The sequence below is a fragment of the Gallinula chloropus genome (genome assembly GCF_964237585.1).
Source record: "Gallinula chloropus genome assembly, chromosome: 23".
Taxonomy (NCBI): Eukaryota; Metazoa; Chordata; class Aves; order Gruiformes; family Rallidae; genus Gallinula; species Gallinula chloropus.
Genome location: NC_140108.1, coordinates 5084712 through 5103728, shown reverse-complemented (window position 1 = coordinate 5103728; position 19017 = coordinate 5084712). Strand labels below are relative to the sequence as shown.

At 46.8% G+C, this 19017-nt stretch overlaps 1 protein-coding gene across 1 annotated transcript in view; it reads right to left on the bottom strand.

Moving 5' to 3' along the window:
* Positions 1-243: 243 nt before the first annotated feature.
* UBR4 (ubiquitin protein ligase E3 component n-recognin 4) overlaps positions 244-19017 on the bottom strand; it is a gene marked incomplete at its 5' end in the record, with an annotated part of 76393 nt that continues 57619 nt past the window's right edge. Inside the window, 21 exons of the mRNA XM_084274532.1 lie at positions 244-657; positions 1338-1500; positions 2047-2137; positions 5797-6021; positions 7864-8058; positions 8689-8814; positions 9094-9236; positions 9524-9637; positions 9889-10107; positions 10613-10712; positions 11218-11391; positions 11738-11928; positions 12644-12763; positions 12974-13081; positions 13436-13563; positions 13966-14053; positions 16371-16451; positions 16580-16777; positions 17183-17304; positions 17717-17890; positions 18666-18747. Coding sequence (XP_084130658.1) covers positions 593-657; positions 1338-1500; positions 2047-2137; positions 5797-6021; positions 7864-8058; positions 8689-8814; positions 9094-9236; positions 9524-9637; positions 9889-10107; positions 10613-10712; positions 11218-11391; positions 11738-11928; positions 12644-12763; positions 12974-13081; positions 13436-13563; positions 13966-14053; positions 16371-16451; positions 16580-16777; positions 17183-17304; positions 17717-17890; positions 18666-18747 — 2907 coding nt within the window. The 3' untranslated portion in view covers positions 244-592. The remainder of the gene's footprint in view (positions 658-1337; positions 1501-2046; positions 2138-5796; positions 6022-7863; positions 8059-8688; positions 8815-9093; positions 9237-9523; positions 9638-9888; positions 10108-10612; positions 10713-11217; positions 11392-11737; positions 11929-12643; positions 12764-12973; positions 13082-13435; positions 13564-13965; positions 14054-16370; positions 16452-16579; positions 16778-17182; positions 17305-17716; positions 17891-18665; positions 18748-19017) is intronic.

The window sequence follows — 19017 nt, the reverse complement described above, 5'->3', positions numbered from 1 at the left end:
CCACGAGTCCCTAAGGCTCGTGTCACACAAGGGGAAACCTGCTCTGCGTGTACAGTCACCGCAGACGGTGCCAGTCTGCTCCCTCGCTCACATGAGCCTTTTGTTTCCTTGTTTCCTTGTCCAGATCGTGGGTCAGAAAGAGCAGCAGCTCTGAGCCCCGAGAGAAGGAGCTCTGAAAGAAAACATGAGAAAGAACTTGGCATTTTAGGCTACTGCACGGTCAAAGTACTAGTCGAACCCATCTTACCCATTTGTTCGATTTATTTAACTTCAAAGAGGTGCACACTAAAGCATTACGATTTACTGGTTTAGAGTCCTCTCTGTACAAGTTCTTTCAACCAGGTCAAATACAGAAGGCTTTACAGATAGAAGCACTGAAATACAAGATAAAACAAATCTAAATTCCAAATCACTCCAAGGAGAAAAATTGTAGAAAATAAAAAACAACCAACAAACCAAAATAAAACCCAAAAAAAACCCAAACAACCCTGCAGCACTCCTCAGGGAAGGGACAGGCTGCACCGGGAGGAACACAGAGGGGTGGAAGGCAAGCTAGCAGAGTCTCTGCCCGATGCTTCGCGGTGCTGCCAGCTCAGGGGATGGAGTTCAAAAGATCCTTGAGGAAGCTGTCGGGATCACTGATTTCTGATAACAGCCCTTCAAACAAAACAAGATGATAAAGAATAATCAGATTCAGAAAGGGGCTTCTCCTGCCCACGTCAGGGATCTGTGCTGGGGTACGGACGAGTTACTAACGACAGCTGCAGCGTTATTTTAAGTATGGACAAGAGGGAGATAAACTCTTGTTGGAGGCACGTGCAGAAGGGACCGAAGCGCCTACATTAAATCCATACGGCTCTTGTGCTCCTGTGGGGACCCTGCCAGCTGGCTGCCTGGCAGCTCCCTACATCAGACACTGAGAGGCCGGCTACTAACTCCTAACAACTCCGAGTAGCATCTCTGCATGTTGATTTTCAGCACTCCTGGGGATCCCAAAATCCCTACAGCAGGACCTCTCTCACTGCACCGAACCGCTGCCTTTAGCGTACGGCCACATCTCTCAAAGCCCACGAACCCAAACCCACCCTGAAGTAGTGATGTACGAATGTTTAACAGAGCAAGGGGAGGACGTTGGGTCAGGTGAGAGAATTTTCCTGCCTGGGGATGCTCAAGTGTGACTCCCAACTGTTTGTGCAATAGCTCAGGCGGCTGTACAAGGCTCCTCCCGCCGCCTGGTACAAACAAGCCGCTGCAGCAGGCTGAGGAACGCTGCAGGCTGAAGCGAGCGGCGGTCCCGCTGCGTCAGGCAGCCTATAAAAGGGAAAGCTCCCACTTACCAGCCACATCCAGAAACTCAGAAAACGTTTCGACTGGCATGAACTCCTCCTGGAAGGTTTTCAGGGCCTTGTCTGCAGCTTCGTGTATTGGCATGTCGTTGTGTCGTATGAACTCGGCAAGAGAGTAGGACCAGCCTCCCTCTGTGTTACTGGTAGGCACCTTCTACGAGAGGGGAAAATGGGACCAAATCAGCCCAGCAGAGCAACAATTTCCATGAGAACTGCAAACCCTGGCGCCTTTTCCCGTCCCTCTTGGACCTGCCACCCCCATTTCTTGTAAACAAGGCACACAAATTTACCCCCCATGTCCTGATAAACCTTTCCTGCAGAATCCAGATGCAGTCACAAGCGTTTGCTCAGCCCAATTATTTAACCCTCTGTGGAAGCTGCAAGTTTCCCTGTGGTGGTTGCCCCCACGTCCTTCCTTATCCCAACTGTTTTCCCAGTGGTGCTTTGAGTGTCCCTGCTTTAGTGAACCATGAGCAGGAGAAAACCCCACCCAAACACACAATACAGGGGGGTGCAGCAAACTGGAGAAGTCTCTCTGATTCTTCCACTGCCAAATTCTGAGGGGCATGAGGAGCACAGACAGCCTTGTGCACCCTGCTGCTCACACAAGGTGAAGTTTGATGTTTATGAGGATCTCAGAAACAGAAGCTTTGAGCTGTTTCACATCTGATATAAATGAACTTCCAACGTTTCTTCTTACCTTGAACATGTTGTAAATGAGATCTACTAGGGCCCAGAAGAGAAGGCCGGAGCGGTACGTTGAGTATTCCTTCACTGTCTTATCTGCCAGTCTGGAAGATAATGAGATCAGTCCGTGAATTAATCACTTTACTGCGCTGCGATGAACGGCCCCAACCAGCTAAAAAGCCCATCGATAATCCACACGGGGCACGGCTCTGTGGAAGCTTTCCTGCCTGCTCTGGGACATGAAACAAACCCCAGGCATCCCGATTCCTGTGCTAGGAAGTCACTCTGCCAGCTGTGCCCAGGGTAACCAAAGCAGGTCAGCCAACAAAACCTTATTTCACGGGAAGAAAACCAGCCCAGAGGGAAGTGAGCTGCTGAGATTATGTAGGATGCCAACAGCAAAGTCAGAAAAAGCAACAGGCAGCCCCTGTTTGTACGCTCACTGCTTGGGGAACAGCAGGATCCTGAAACTAACTCTTGGTTTCAGATGCAGTATAACGATGGAGAACATGGTTTTGCTTCTACCTCACAAAAGTGTTTCTGAAAGAAGTATTTTGTCCCTGATGAAGAAGGAATTTCCATTCAGTATCTCCTTGGTTATTCTATTGCCATGAAAGGGCATCATTTGGAAAGCAAGAAAAATGCTGTAAGAGGTGCAGAGCTGTCCTGGCATAACAGCTCCCAAAGTGTACAGGATTAATCACCAACAGGTCCTGGCAAGGTGGAACCTCCTGCCAACAACTCTAATGGGTTTGGAATTCTCTTGCATGCGTTTCTCAGGTACATCTGCCTCCATCACATGCTGCTTCCTGCTCGTCACTGAAAAGCTTTGGAAAATAAAGGAATAACAAGCCCTGTTTGATGCATCTAGAACTAGTTCAGCCAGACAAAGGGGCATCATCTGACCACGGGCCCAACCACACTCTGCCATGGGTTGGGTTTGTAGAGGGGGAAATGAAGGCTTTGCTGCTCCTGTCCTAAGAAGTTCCACTTGCATCCCAGCTCTTCAAACAGACAGCTTGTTAGGCAGCAGACTGCTTGGGCAGCAAGGCTTAATTATTTAAAGGCAAACCAATTAGTAAAGGTGACTAAATTTCCACGGGAAGAACAGCGACGTCGAGCGAGGCTAATTCTAGACTCCCAAATACTGCAAGCCAGAGTTTCTTTTTATGTAAATGGTTTTGATCTAATTGGAGTCTGCTCCTTTAATTGAAAACTAAAAGGCCCTTGTGGGTTAAGTCTGGTAGGTACCTTCTGGAGCAGCTACTTGGTATAATAGCTGCAGCATTTTCATTATGGTGAGCTGGTTCAGGCTCATCAGCCATGCATGGATCACCAGCAGAAGGGTAACATGTTAACACTCCAGGAGCCTGGCTGCTCTCCTGTTTGGTTTAGAAAGGCCACAGGAGCAAAGGGGAAAAAATCAAAAGGATGCTTTCCTCCTAACACCCAAACCGAAGCGATACCGAAAAGCCTCTGTAGGACTTCTCTGGCCAGACTTCTCAGTTCAGTAATTAGAAGCAGGTAATCAGTCACTGATCCAGTTCCTTGGGATTTGTAAGCTGTATTTACAAAAAACCCTCACCTTTATGTCCTGGCAATTTCATCTCTGGGTTTAAATACAAAGTGTTTCCAAAGCCCAGAGGGTGCTGAGCATCCCTGGCTTGCAGCTTGCAGCCAAGCTGCCGTAGCTGTAGCTCCTGGCAGGGACAGAAGACATTTTTGGCTAGATTCTCCTCAAATCTACCTTACAAGAGCAGCTGGATGAAACACCTAACCACAGGAGAGGGCACAGGTGCTATGTGTTGCCTTAAGTGTGAGGGAATGGAGAGTACTGCCTGCACCTTTGTTAGTAAGATTTATAAAGCTCTTTTTAGGGCCATGAGTTGATCCTCAGCTGCTTTTTGATGCTCTGTTGGTTCCTACAGCATCTCCCCTCCACCTCCTTGGGAGAAGGCAGCAGTGAGCCCCTGCATCTCTCTAACCTTCCCCACACCCCTGGGGTACTGCAGAGCTGCCAGAGACCACCCAGGTTCTGCATCTACCGCAGAACACTCATTGTAATCTTCTGTATGCAGACAATACTCTGATGTTACAGACTTCCTGGGTTCCTCTTTGCCTTGGCCTACAAATTCAAGGCACTGGCATTTATCTGCAAAGTGTTTCATCGTCCGTTGCCTTCTGCCTGATTTTCCACAAGAATAAATAAGCACAGAGCTTGGAAATAAGAACTGCTGTATTTCTGCTTCAGAGAGGTATTATAGGCGGAAGGCTTTGTGCTCTCTGTCTGCAGGGATTAAAGCAAGCCCTTCAATAAACCTTGACATCATTCCTGAGAACTATTTCTGAGTGTTTTCCCCTGAAATTCCAGGGATTGGATGCTTTAGCTGGAAGGTTCTTGCTCAGTATGTCCCTTTCAATATGCTTTTATTACAGACACGCTTAGAGATAAGTTGGGAATGAAACAGAACAATTTACTGAAGGTTTTAAAACCCACTAAAACCAGCAAGACCCACGCAGGGGCTTTGCTTTACTGGGCCCTTTCATGGGCCATGTGAAAAGCTGAGGCAACAGACCTCACTGATAATCTCTCCTATAACAGTTAAACCCCCTTTCCCAGAACTCAGGCAGGGTGGGGGAAAGAGGAGACGCCAACACAGCACAGGCTGGGCTGGAATGGCAGAAGCCAGCAGAGGAATCAATACAGGAGTCCCTTTAAGGGCTCCTTCACTTCTGATGCCTCTAATAGCATTGATGCATGCTGTGTTGTGTGGTACTGCGAGGTAATGACTTTATCAAACACATAATTAATGTCATCAGAATAAGAATGCCCTTTAATGCGACTAAGAATAATAATGAATTTATTCCTAATTATGACAGCTATTTAAAATCATCTTTTCAGAAACTGGAATTCTCCTTCCTTCACTGGGAGCAAGTGCTTTTGTCAGGCAGGCGCAGCCGCTTATTCTTGTGCTTCCACTGCTTGACAGCTGCTATTGATTTTTTTCTCTCCTTTTCTAAAAGCAATGGCATTTGATTTCTATTTCTATTTTTCTATTTAAGGAGGCTGGTGCGCCGATCAAAGAGCTTCTTTAGGAAGGCAAGCAGAGAGCACACGCTAGCAGCTCAGAAACAGCACACAACAGAGGTTACTCCTGTTTTACTCAAGATGTGTGTGTAGGGAATAACCATCCTCCCATTTTTCCCACTACACTATGTAGTATATATATAGCTATATAGAATCATAGGGGTTGGAAGGGACCTCCAGAGCTCATGGGGTCCAACCCCCTGCCAAAGCAGCTCCCCAGCTCATATTGCACAGGTCAGCATCCAGATGGGGCTGGAATCTCTCCAGAGAAGGAGACTCCACACCCCCCTGGGCAGCCTGTCCCAGGGCTCCCTCACCCTCACTGGGGAAAAGTTCTTCTGCATGTTTATGCGGAGCTTCCTGTGCTCCAACTTGCAGCCATTGCCCCTTGTCCTGTCTCCACAGACCACTGAAAAGGGGCTGGCCATTTCCCCATGTATCCCATACTATAGCTATACTCCTAGGGACAGCATCCCTTGCAACGGACCTACTGCAAACCCCTCCCCCCCCCCGAACTGAATGCTCCAGCTCATACCTCTGCAACGCCGTGTACGGAGCTACTCAGCTGGGTTACTATAAGCTATCCTAAAACACACCCCTCCCTTTATTTGCTTCCCACCCGCAGCGTGTGACCTCTCCTGTGACAGTCAGAGCAGCAGCGGGGTGGTGACTAACCTGCTGGCTCCCCCCGGGGACACCACTCGCGCGTGGGAGGTGACGAGGAGCCTCTTGAGGATCTCCACCCGCATGGCTTTCCACTTCTCAGGGGGAGAGATGTGCAGCGCCAGCACGGTGTAATAATGGGGCCCGTCCACCTCGTAGGCACTCTCCACCCACTTCTCTTTGGGTTGCTCCATGAAGCTCTGGAGGTTCTTCTCCTCCCTTGACGTTGCTCGAGTTCTGAAACACAAGAAAAGCTTTGGCAGCTGTTCTGGCTGTTCATTTGTAACATCTCCAGAGGTTTTTATGGAGGAAACATGAGGAAAAGGCAGTGCTGGCTTTGTCCTGTCAGGTTTTCCCCCAAATTCATCCACTTGTTGAGTATTTTCTCCCAGGGAAGCATACAAACCCAGCAAACTTATCCTCCCTTGGAGCCGTGTATGGCACTAGAGAGGTCTGCAAGGCAGCTGGCATTGTCCCAGTAGAGGACAATACCAGTGTAGCTGCTTCTTCCCTTTTTTAGAGAAAAAAAAAATAGCCAGCCCAGCCAGGCCATGAGTTCAGGTGGAACCATCTCCCATCTCACACTACACACGTGCCCGCAGCTCCCACAGGCAGAGCTTAGAATCAACTGCTGTTCTTGCCCTACCATAAAAGCAATCACTGAGAAGACACGGGCCAATTTCAAACCACAAAAGAGAATGAACTTACTGGAAGCTTCTCCATATAATTTTGTCCCTTCTCCCTAGCACAGCCTCTTCAGGAGGCCCAACACCCCAGAGCTGGCCGTGCACACACTGCAGCAGACCTTGTGAAGATGTATCACTCTTTACCACAATCTATCTCTCTACTTCATTGGGAAGAAGCTGACAGCCAGGTAGCTCCCTTGGTGGTTACATTAGAGGTACTCTCCCTATCAGGAAGGGGTAGAGCAGCATCCCAGCAGATAAAGCTGTGTCTGGGTGTCAGCATCATGTGCTCTTTTCATTTGCTATGTGATGCAGCCAGCAGCCAGCTAGTAGCTCTTTGTTTTCTCCAGTTAATATACAACATATCTTTAGGGGGGAAAAAAAAGGAACACAAACTACATAATGCATTTTGGTACTACAAGAGCCAGGCAGTGGGTTCTGGCCTCTCTGGTGCCAGTAAGCAGATGAAAAGAATGGTTTCATTTATTTGTCTCCCAAGGGACTCAGAAAACAATAGCACAGAGATCTGGAGAGAGATATTAAAAATAACAGACAAACTGCACTAGAGCCAAACCACTGATTATTTCCAGGCAAGAAAGTGAGAGAGATTTCACTGCATTTGGAGTGACCTTGGTTGAAAAGGCTTATTCTAAATAACATCCCTTTCTGGTATCAAAGTACCCCATGTAAAGGTGTAAGGGTGCTTTGTTTCCACCTGGGGAACTGTGCTATCAAAACCAGCTTGTGCACTCAAAAGCATTTTGGTGTCTATAGATTTGTACACTTGGACACAGTGTCAAGCCAAAGCATGCCTGATACTTCTGCTTTGCATAAACAAGATCCTACTGAAACACCTCAGCAGTTGTTCCTGTGCTGCTGCTTGCTGGTAAAACAAAATAAAATCTGAAATCTGTCAGGAAGGACCTGAAGGGTAACAGGAGAATTCTGGAACCAAAATTGATTCTGTTATTTTCATGTCAGATAAAATGATACCAGGGTTAAGTTTTCAACTAACAATTACTTCATCATGGTGTCTCTTCTGGCTGTTCCAGAGAAAATTAAGCTGGGAGTGTTTCTTTAATCTAATAACGCTGGTGCTCACCCCAGAGGTAATAATTACATCTAGAATGGAAAGAGAAGCTAATTCCCAATGGCTTTTACTCAATAGGTTCCCTGTTATCCTGCATGTTCAGGCGGCAACGCTTTGCACAGAACAATGCAGGACTGGAACAGTCTCTTCAAACGTGCAATTTGGTTCCTTCTGAAACATTTGTGTCATTTCTCACTCTTCTTGCCACACACACGTTCAAAGCCCAGGCTGCAGCAGCCCCCCCAGACCTAACAGAGGCTGAGAGCAGAAGGCAGAGCTTGCTGCTAAGAGAAAGGTACTGACGTGTTGAGGACGTAGAGCACCGTGTGGATGATGTATGGAATGAGGTGGATGTTGCTCTCCCTTCCTCCTCCTCCGGTGTCTACGCTGAACGATTGCTCCATCGCGAAACGGAGGAACAGGAGTTTGATGTCATGGACGTTGAGCTGGTAGGTGGGTTCCCGCTGCCCTGTGCACTCCTGGAGGTACGTGTTGTGTCTGAAAGACAGCAGTAAGCCTTGCTTTATTAAAACCCCTTTAAAAACTTTATTCAAGTCTCTTCTTCCACACTACAGCTCAGAATCTGAGCAAGTATTTCCCAGAAAAGCTTTAAAGAATGAACAGGATATAAAAACACACACACTGCTACCTTCAATCAGGGAGGCTTCTCCACTCATGCTGACAAACCCAATTCCCTCTCCTTACACATACATACTTCATCAGTACTATTTTCCCTATTACTAAATAGTCTAATACTAAACGAAATAGTATTAGACTAATTACTATCTTACTGAATAGTCCCTAATACTGGACTATTTACTATGTCCAGGGCTTGGGATACAGCTCCATGGCTTAAATGCATTAAAGATGTTATCACTCCTGACTTCTATCACAACACCCATGACAGGATGAACCTTCTTCACCTGCTAGATAAGCTGAGGAGTGCAAAGACACCCACACTTCTGTAGGAAATGTACTCTTGAGGGTAGGATCTGAATTGGCTCAGGGTTACCAAGATTTCACTGCCATCATCATTGATTCCATGGTTTGAAACTTGCCCGGCTCTGTGGTAAGGTACCAGCTCACCCACCCAAACACAGACCAGCTCAGGAAGGAACTTCTACTCACCGTGCTAAGCAAGTAGCGAAAGCAGACTCTGGCACATGAGGTCCCCAGACTGGCAGGAGCCCATTACACTTGGTGTTGGCATTTTGTAGGGCTGCACTCTCCCATTCTTCACGCCCGCGAGCAAGTCTGTGTTGAGAAAGCAAGCCACACCCAGGCAGGTTAGGAGTGTGCAAGTTTTTGTCTAAGAAACCATAAAAAAATTGACAATTCCACAGCTGCTTTAGATTACAGACCTCACTCCTGACCTCAATTTGGCACGTTAAAGCAGACCACGGCAGAGGAGCCACTGGCTCAGGGGCTGCAAGGCAGCCAGCTCGGAAGCAAACCCATCCTGATTGACAAGGCCAAGCGTCACGCTCACAAACCACCTTGGAAAGTAAGGTCAGTGCTGTGACCAGAACGTACCTTACAGCTGCAAGGTGACAATCATAGTGGACAATGTTGAAGTGAGAGACTGTGCTGTATCCCTGTTGTTTCCGGGGCTTGTTCTCAAACTCCTCTAGTGCGATGCGTTTGGTGAAGGTATAAATACCCAAGACCTTTGTAGGCTGCAACGACACAGAGTCATGTCAGAGATCGTTCACTTGTATCACAGTTCATGCTTTGTACTACTCTGACACTGCAGGGAATTTCACCCTCCTCAGTCCCTACCCCAAACTTACACCGAGCAAACCTTTTTCCAGCTTTCACTGGAACGATACTTCCACTTCTCACCCACCTCTGGAATTCCTGAGGCTTCCTGATCTCCCAGAGCCAAGGCACCAAACCCTGTGCAGCTGGAGACCAGCAAGTCCCCATGGCTGGTGAGAGAACTTTCAGATCTATCTCACTCTACCTGAAACTTGTATCCTTCCCGGCAGATGCAGCAAGTCAGACCTGGTTCTTCTATAAGCTCCTCCATCTGTTTAAGCAGCGCGGTCTTGGTCACTACCTGACCCTTCTCATTTGTCTGAAAGAGAGAACAGCTCAAGTGGTTCAAGGGACAATGACAACCACTGCCAACCACACCACTGCAACAGGAACACCCGACCCACCTCCCAGCCCACTGTCAGCAACTGTGTTTACTGTCCCAGCAGCACCAGGCAAACTGTGGGCTTGAGATCTGCAATATCTGTCAGTAAATCATTTCACACAGTCCCTTGTGCAGGAGTTTTAGCAAGGCAGAAAGGAAAGGTCGTTAGATCACTGAACAGACATTACCGTCATGCCCAGAGTGCCCAAGGCCTTCTGCCTCATCGCCATGGCCATACGCTTCTTCTCCGCGCGCGTCTCCTTCCGGGCAGCATCAATCTTCTTATTGACCTCTGGATGTTCCCTGAGCGCCTCCAGAAGGTTCTCTGCCAACGTCCCAATCCCTTCATCGCTAGATACCTGCTCCAGTTTGTGCAGGTTGGTAATGGAGTCCGTACCTATTAGCACCTAATGGGGATTGAAACACAACATTTCCTTCAGGAAAAGGGTGCACATGACAGGAACTGTTCCCTCCAACCCCATCCACAACAGCTCAGCAGAAACACTGATCTGCAACAGTTCTTGACAAGTCTCTTTCTTCTTTGATGCCAGACCCTAAAATTGCATATAAGACAGGGGCAATTGGCCCTTATGCTGGCCACTACTTCAAGGTGGGATGTGGAAAGAAACAGTCAGGTCTTGAGAACCCTACGAACACCTATAGTTCATCATCCTGAATTACCTTCTCTTCCCACTGGCGTGTAAATCTCACAGGAAAATAATTAAGTCCAAATCTCTGCCCTCCAGCTTTCTCCAGACCAACAGGCATTACTTGAAGCTGGTGCATCTCTCCAAACTCACCAAGAGCAGTGTAAAAATTAACTACCACAGAAATAACTGCTCCTCTAGAGAGGCAAAAAGCAGTGCAACAAGCCAGCCACATCCTACTCGGCTTTTGGAACAGCCTCCTTACCTGTGTAGCAGGGTGCTGCGTGGCAAGTCCTCGGAGCAGGCGCAGGATAAAAGGAAGGGCAGGTCGAGATAAGAATTTCTTCCATATGTCTGCATCCAAGCTGCACAGAAGAGAAGAGGGAGCAGCTGAAGGGCAGTCACCCGTTCCGAAAGGCGCCTGGCAGTCAGCCAGCAGCACAGCTTGCCGAGCGCAGGCTGCTGGTGATACAAGCACCCTCCCCCCCCCCCAACCCATGTCCCTCCTCAATTAATGAATGAAGTGACATTCACGCTCCCACTTCCACACTGTGCATGCCAACAGCCACAGCATCGACTCTTAGCCTAGGGATTTATGTTCATGAGCTGCCCATAGATAGCAGTTTTACGTTACAGTGCAGTAGGTGAGGGTAAGGAATCCAAGATTGGGTAAAATATCCAAGAAATCAGCTCGGATGGGTACCAAAGGGGAAGATTCCAGGTGTTACAGCCCATCCCTACGGTAGCACTGTCTCACCACACCCTCTGCACAAGTTTAAATGCTTCTGAATGTGGTCTTGTTAACAGCTTTCTTGGAAGATTCTTGTGATGATGAAATGAGAGGAGGACATCAGGATTAGTGACCCTTACTTCTTTGCACTGGGAATGTGCTTTTTCATGTAGTCAAGGGCATTCTGCGTAATTCCCTTCTGAAGGATGAGGTCTTTCAGCTGATGGCCATTGCTGTTGTTCTTTATCCCCGCTGCTATTTTACAGAAGCAGTCTAAGAAAACTTTATCATCTCCACTGTGCTCCTCATCATACCTGAACAAAGAGAAGAAACAGTAACTTGGAGGCTTTCCAAAATCCTCTGCCTGTAATTCTCATTACGTTACTGCTGAATGCACACCCTGACTCCAGCTCAGAGACTCAGAGAAGCTCCTCAGACCTTTATCACCTTAGAATATACTCTAAAGCCCTGTTTGTTGAGCAACACATTCACATGTCTTTCAAAAATGGGTTAGAAGCAAAATAGGATGTTAAGCTTATGCCCCAGGATTATCTGCAGCTCTGCATGACACTGAAGTAAGCACCAGTGAGAAAAGAAAAGGGTGCAGACTTGTCAGTACACCTGATTTCATGTGATTTTAGCTGAAATATGATGACTTACTTATCAAAGTTACAGTAGGGCTTGAACCGATCAACCAGAATTTGCATCTTCTCCATCTCCCCAAAGGACAGGTACGGGATGATGCGCAGGAGGCCCTGCAAGACGCTGAGGTTGGAGCGGACAAAAGTGCTGTTAATCTGATCGAGCAACATCACCAGCTGATCTTTGTCACCCGTTAGGAGGAGGTTACCCTGCAGAGGAAGAAGAGCATGACTGTTTTCAGGACTCAATGTGCAACCTTCAGGAAAAGCCTCACCCTAGTAGCTGGTAGACCATGCCAGTCTTGAAGGATGAGATGCCTAGACACTGATAAAGAAGCCTGATGAAGAACAAAACCCCACCTTGTTCCCGAATGTCTCATGGAATGGCTGTAAACACTCCCCTAGCTGACAACTGACTTCTTCCTCTTAATAATAAATAATTTTCTAGTCAAAAAGGTCTAATAAATCTAACCCAAAGGATGACAGACTCCTGTACACCAACAGTTTCAAATGATGACCATGAAACTCTTCTTATTCTCAGCTGTTTTTATCCTCAATGAGCTAGTAGATCAATCATGTTTTCAACATGTAGGAAAACACTCCAGAAACCAAGGCAGAGCTGTGTCTTTTCTTGTCTCTCACTGGCCTGTGGCCCAAAGCAGCAAAGACGGGATCCAAGCAGCACCTAATAACCTCCACCCCAACTGTGTAAGAATCATTCTACAGAAGCCTTGCAGTGCTTTTGGTTCAGGACACTCCTCTTGCCCTACCTCCAAGGCCTGCTAAGACACGCCAGGAAGCAAAACAAGGGTTAGACTCCTATTTTGGACAGCTCTAAGGTTCCTGAAGCTCAGCATCGCTGTAGTAAGACATTTTCCAGCCTTGTCAGCCTTTGCCATCCCTGCACCAAGCCACAGGCACTCACCTTGTCCTCACTCAGAGGTTCTGCATTGGATTCATCCAGTATGATCTCCATTATACTAAGCACTTGTTCTGCCACAGCCGCTCCTCCGCTGTCCTTACTTTCCTGCTCAGCCACCAGCGCCTGGAGAAGATGGCAGCAGTTACTGGAACACCAGCAGTAACTGGTTTAACTGACCCACACCCTTTCACTAGCCTGCAAGTAACTTGCAGCACCAGTCCAGGAGCATTTCAGATCTCTGGCAGTTGTCCTGAGGCAGCATGACAGCCAGAGGCAGCTTAAATTCACTGGAGCCCATGGAAAACACGTTATGGAAGTCCAAGTTGTCCTTACCAAGTTCAGAGTTCCCAGCATGACATTCAAAGTGTTCATCTCCGGCTTGACCAACTGCTGGCGATTTATTTTCACCTTCACACAGTAACTGAAGAGTTTTAACAGCACCTACAAAATACAGAGGATGCATTCGCTGGGGCATTGTCAAAGCCAGTAAGAGGATTTTGCTGAAACTAAAAATGACCCAATAATAGAGCTGGTTTTCAGACTTCTTACTTTGTTTTTCAAGGCAAGAAACAATTACTCCAGCAAGACAGGATTTAGTCTTACCAACTCCTCAGCTTCTACACACTCAAAGTCTTTGGAAAGAATTGTTCACCAAGAGGAATGGGAGAGGGAAAGGAGGAGTTTATCAGGTTTTCATTAATTAGTGAATTCAAACCTCTGCTCCAACACTTAGACTAGATGTGGTGTTTCCTATCACGTAACTCCTGACCCCAAAGAGCAGAAGCTGGGACTCACAGTTAAAAGGTGCCGGCCTTGTTTGAAGTCCTTGATTCCAGTCAGTCTGTTGAGCATGCACTCCAAGCCCCCACACTGGGCCATGACACCTGCCATCTTATAAACTTCTTCCTCATCCTCCTCTTCATCTACAGGACAGACACAGATCACGATGAGAAAAAGCAGCCACTATAAGGCAAGCTCCTGCAGCCCACTGGACAAAACAGTGAAGCAAAATCGGGGAGTACAGTAGGGCACCCTGATCAGCAGCTCAAGTCACTGCAACTGTACTGAACTGGGAAAGAATTAGAGGCAGGAGTAGGAAGAAAAGCCAGGCAGAATGGTCCCTGTGCCATGCAAGTGTTCACACTTCCAGTACAGACTTCAAGGGTTGTTAAAATCCTCCTCCACTCTAGGTGAAGCAGGTAAATGCAGCAAAAGCAACGTCAATCAACTTTAAGCTCACTGCTGTAAGGATAATAGTGTCACTGCTCAGCAGCGAACCTCAGGTTTCAAATCTAATCCCAGCTGTCAGGAGACAAGTGCATTACCAGTAGTGGAGTCGAGGGACTCGATGAATTCCTCGGTTGCATCTCCTAGTAACCCTCGCATGCGGTAGATGATCCTCATCGGCTCCCCCTGCAAGAGAGGAGAGCATTACATTACCTATACCTCCCTGGACACTTGTATATGAGCCTGGTGCTTGTTACAGTGTGTGACAGGCACTCCAGCCTCAGTTCTCCTGCGCTGTTTGGACTGTGGATGGTGACACAGAGAAACCTTTCATTCCCCTGACATGAATTAAAAACAACTGTAAAACCACCACCTGCAACAACACCCATAACTCATCTGTTGGCTGCCCACCTTTTCCTAGCACTGCCAATCAGATGGACAGGTTGGTAATAAACGGTCTCTTCCTCATTGTATCTTCTCCAACAGTTTCTCTTAGCACCAGTAAAAGGTCTAGCCAAGCAAAATGCCTTCACCTATAGAGAAATGCCTGCTGTCCACAGAAAGGTCTCCCTCCAAGGGTACTGCACAGCATACCTGGGAACATGGGGATTGGGCACAGCCCAGCCAACAAAGCAGGAGAGGCTAATTGGATGAGTGCTTTCAGATAGATAAAATCTGCAGTGTTGGAAAATGGAAGAGGAGCAGTAAAAGGCAATTTAATGAACTTTCCATAAGATGGTATATTACTAAAATGATACAGTCAAAATCACTGAAGCACATGCTGTGCTTTTACTCTGGAGAGAGCTAGTTTTCCAGATGCATTTCCAGCTGGAAATACTGACAGTGTATCACTAAACTTTCCATTTTAATCCATAGGTCTGAATAAAAAGCTGAAAAGAAAAAAATCCCAGATTTGGGAGCAGGAGACCTTGTGAGAGAAAACCTGTCAGGGAGCTCACTAAGCCTAATGTGGAATAAGCAGTGCTTAATGTCACAGCAAATACATAAGCACAGGGAAAGCCCCGGGGGGAAGATCTGCTCAAAGGCCACGCTAGAGACCAGCAATTAACACCACAGGGGCCCTGGTAAAATGGCAGATGAACAAAAAAAAGCCAGTGAGAGACAAGGGAAACAAAAAGAGGCCTGAGGTTGCGTTCTTGTGTGCCTGTCTATTTCCTAGGGAACGTGAGCTGCAGCTCCAGAAGCGCTTTGCGGAGGTGCACACAAAGGAAGACAGATGAAAGCTGTTCATTGACAGCAAGGCTGAGCAAACTCTGCCTTTCCCCATCAGTGTGGCACCCTGGGAGAGCAGCACGTCAGCTACAGCTCAGCATCTCATGGGAACCCCATTCTGAGCAGCGGGCAGGCAGGCTGGGCCAGCACGTGTCATCATTTCCCTCAGTAGCCTCATTAGAGTTCAAATTAGAACTCAGAGATTAAGACCGGCACCTCACCTCCATACCCAAGTTGGTACCTTGCTAAATCATTACTCATCACTTGGCTTTGGGCTTGATCTTGCAGTACAGGAGCTTTTTACTGAATAAAGCTTGATGAGAACCATTCCCCATATCAGGGTTCACTGAAAGCGTGTGTAAGCGTGTGTGTTATTCAAATTCTTCCCCATGAGCACAGCACACAAATGGTTTCAGGGAAAGGTCACTGCAACCCAAGAGTAAATGAGGACTGAACAAGAAACATTGGGCAAATCGTTCTTTTATGATCTCCAGCGCTACTGACAGTACTCCTAGGGCAGGATTCAGTCTGATAGATTCCTTCTCAGTGGGAGTTTATTTTAGTGGCTATGAGAAAAGGAAGGGAAGAGCTTGTTCTGGACCACATCCACCTCCAGAACAAGCTTACTGTGACACAGTGGATTGATCCCCTCAGATTGTTGGGTCAGTTTCTTCATCGGAAAGACAGGCAATACACACTACTAAGAGCAAACTGGGAGGAAGAAATCTGTTGAATTCTTGAGTTCCTCACATGAAAAGCACAAGAACAGAAGCACAAAGTAATATAGAGAAACGTTGGGTGCCCTCTCTGCACAAATAACTCGGGTTCATCCCTGAAGCACAGATTGATGGAGCAATCTGGTGTCCCTGTCTGCACACAGGCATTCAACTGCCACGTGCAGATGGAGTGTGAAACGCACTCTGAAAGGCAGCGACACAAAGTGCAGCTACTTCCCCAAAGGAATGGAAGAAAGTTTTGTTACTCAGGAAGACAGTTCCCTTCACACACCTGATATGCTACAGGGGTAAGTTCAATGCACTCACCTGGGTCAGCATTATGTGTTTTTAGATCATTTATATTGCAGAGCTGAGTAACAGTCTATCCTAAGGGAGCACAAACAGGTGCTGACCCATTATATGCCAGAGAAATTATATGCCAGAAATCCTGACTCGTGTGATTTTTACTTTTCTCCCCTACTTATTTATTCCTTCTTTTTTTGTGTTAATCTCAAGGACAGGAGCTTTGTGCTGTGAAGAAAGATAACACATACCTCATTAGTAGGACACCACACCTTCTTGTAGACCTCGGCCACAGGCAGATCCAAACTGATGATCTTATTGTTCACCAAAAGCTGGAAGGGAGAGGATAAAAAAAAAGTGAAAATGAGCCTACACTGCAGCACTGTTCCAGCATTATCAGCTGCTTGGAAAGGGTGGTCCCATGTATCCATGTAAGAAATCCACACTTGTGCATTCTCACCTCCATTCCACTGTCGTCCTCTAGCAGAGCCACCAGGTCACAGTCCTGACAGATTTTGTTCTTGATGTCCCTCATGAGCGGCCCAATGCCGGGCTCGTTACTGCTGTAGGGATTTCCTGGCATTCTGCCCTGTAAGAAGTCTTCCTGCTGGGGATCTTTCTCCAGAGTTACAAAGAACTCAGTCACTTCATTCTCTTCCTAAAGACCAGCAGCAGAGACAGGGTAAGTAAGTTTTCCCCTAATCACACTCCACTTCCTGCCTTTTTATGTGAGCAAGTGACAGGACATCCCTCACTCTTCGGTCCTTTTGCCTCCAGTGTGTCCTGCCCTGCACTGCCACATATGTGGCATTCAGAGGATGCCTATTGTCACTCAGTAAGCAAGTTCCTCAGTGTGAAACAATACCACATGCTCTGCTTTTCTGCACAGAGCATATCAGAGCAGGGAACCTCTTTACTAAGACCCCAAAACAGGATCCCATGTTACTGACAGTTCTACACTGACTAATACTAAAGGGTTATCTTTCTTTTGCCAAAATGCCAGCAACTATTTGTTTAAGAAGTCTGACTTACTAAGTGACCCTACAGCCATCTGTATACTTACAGGATAGATAATACTGCATAGTCTCTCAAAGATGAAGACCGGAGTCCTGTAGTCATCGAGGCTGTAACGCTTTGCAGTCTCTATACACACAGCCATGAACGCTTTGGTTTCAGATTCTGTGCCTGCCAAGGAAGGGAAGTATTAAAAAAAACCCCACACAGGAGTCAGCTTTATGGGTTCTGTTTTAACTTGGCATAGCCACTAACTCCTTCTGCACTAAGCACCACACGCGGGTGCCCTCCTCTTCTGTATATCCGCTATTTAGAAGATGAAAGGTTACGTTTACTAGGAAAACCCTTTGCATGGCTGGGCTGTAGTAAAACAATCCCATAAAAAGGTGGTTTAAATTCCTGGAAAATAAGAGAGGATTACAGGAATATTATTTACTACTTCTGAGCCAAAAGGAAATATTGGAAGGTCAAAGCCATAAAAAGCCCTCGTTACTTCAGAAAGCCATTTGTGCTGCTATAAATATCTCTTTTTCATCTTACTTGCTCTAGACTCTGGATTTGTGGGATCAAGGCAGTTTTTTACCTGTTGTCATGTCTTCTAGCATCTCCAGCAGCATGTCCTGGGTTTCATCGATCAGCTTTGTCCTCTGTACCACTAACTTCCTCAAACACAGGTAACCGTTCAGCACTGTACCCACCAGACGGCTTTTGAAGTGCCGTTTGATGGACTCCACCTCCACGAAGGAAGAGAGGAGACCTACAAAGCAAGGAGATATTCAGCAGGTGGGAGAGAGAGTTTGAGTTGCACCCAATACAAAATTCCACATTTTGGGACACTGTTCTGTCACAAGAAGTTCTCTCAAGAGCAGATGACTGCTCCCCTTCTATTATTCAGCTCTGATGTGACAGCAAGTGTGGTATGGGGCTTAGCAGCTACACCCCCAAATTGGTCACTCCTATAGTAACACAAAGAATCAGGAAACACTTGGGTTCTTTCCCATGACATATTTATCAACACATTACTTCTTGCAAGAGGCCAGGCTTTATGTGTCAGTCCACTGACTTCTGAAGAACAGGGAAGAGGACAGGAGAAAGAATGACCTAGCTAATGATCTTCTTCCATTTCCAACAAGTTTTTGAAAAAAACATACTCTAGGAGATTCAGAAAAGCAAAGCAAAGCTATCATACAGTAAGTAGGTAGGAAGCAATAGGTAGGAATGAATCAACAGTGTTCACAATGGTCCAGGGAATTATACTGTACAGTAAATGTAATTAAGAAGCAGAGAAGAAAAGTGATACAATGAAGTTTGCTCATGATATATTACCATAGTTTGGGTACTAACAACTAAAACTGAGCAGAAAAAAAGGAAAAAAATCTATTTAGGGATCAAGCCCTGAACTGATAGCAAAAATCCAGTGCTGGCAATTGTAGAACACTGAATTGCAGCTCTCTGAAAGTCCTGCTGTTCCAGAACAATCAGTGCCCCACCTCTAATCCTGCTACAGGACTTGTGTGGATGCCACCAAATACCTGTGAGACTCTTCAAGGCATATCCCTGCTGCAAATCAGTGCTGAGCGTTGCTTCCTCCAAGGCAAGTAAACGAGCTATTTCCTGAAAATAATTAATGAGTGCATTAGGACACAAACTGCAGCATCATTGAGGACTAGCTGGTGAGTGTCTAACACCTTGACCTGTGTGTGAGCATGGGGTGTGAAGGAACAGAGCAAAGAAAGCAAGCCAGCTACAAGAAACCAGGAATGCAGCACTGGTGAGGGAAGAGGGAGCGAAGACACTACCCCAAATATCCTCATTCCCTCCCTACATCTACCTCATGGCTATTACCACTGCTTGGCTCTAGTGACCCTCCTAGATGGGGTCAAG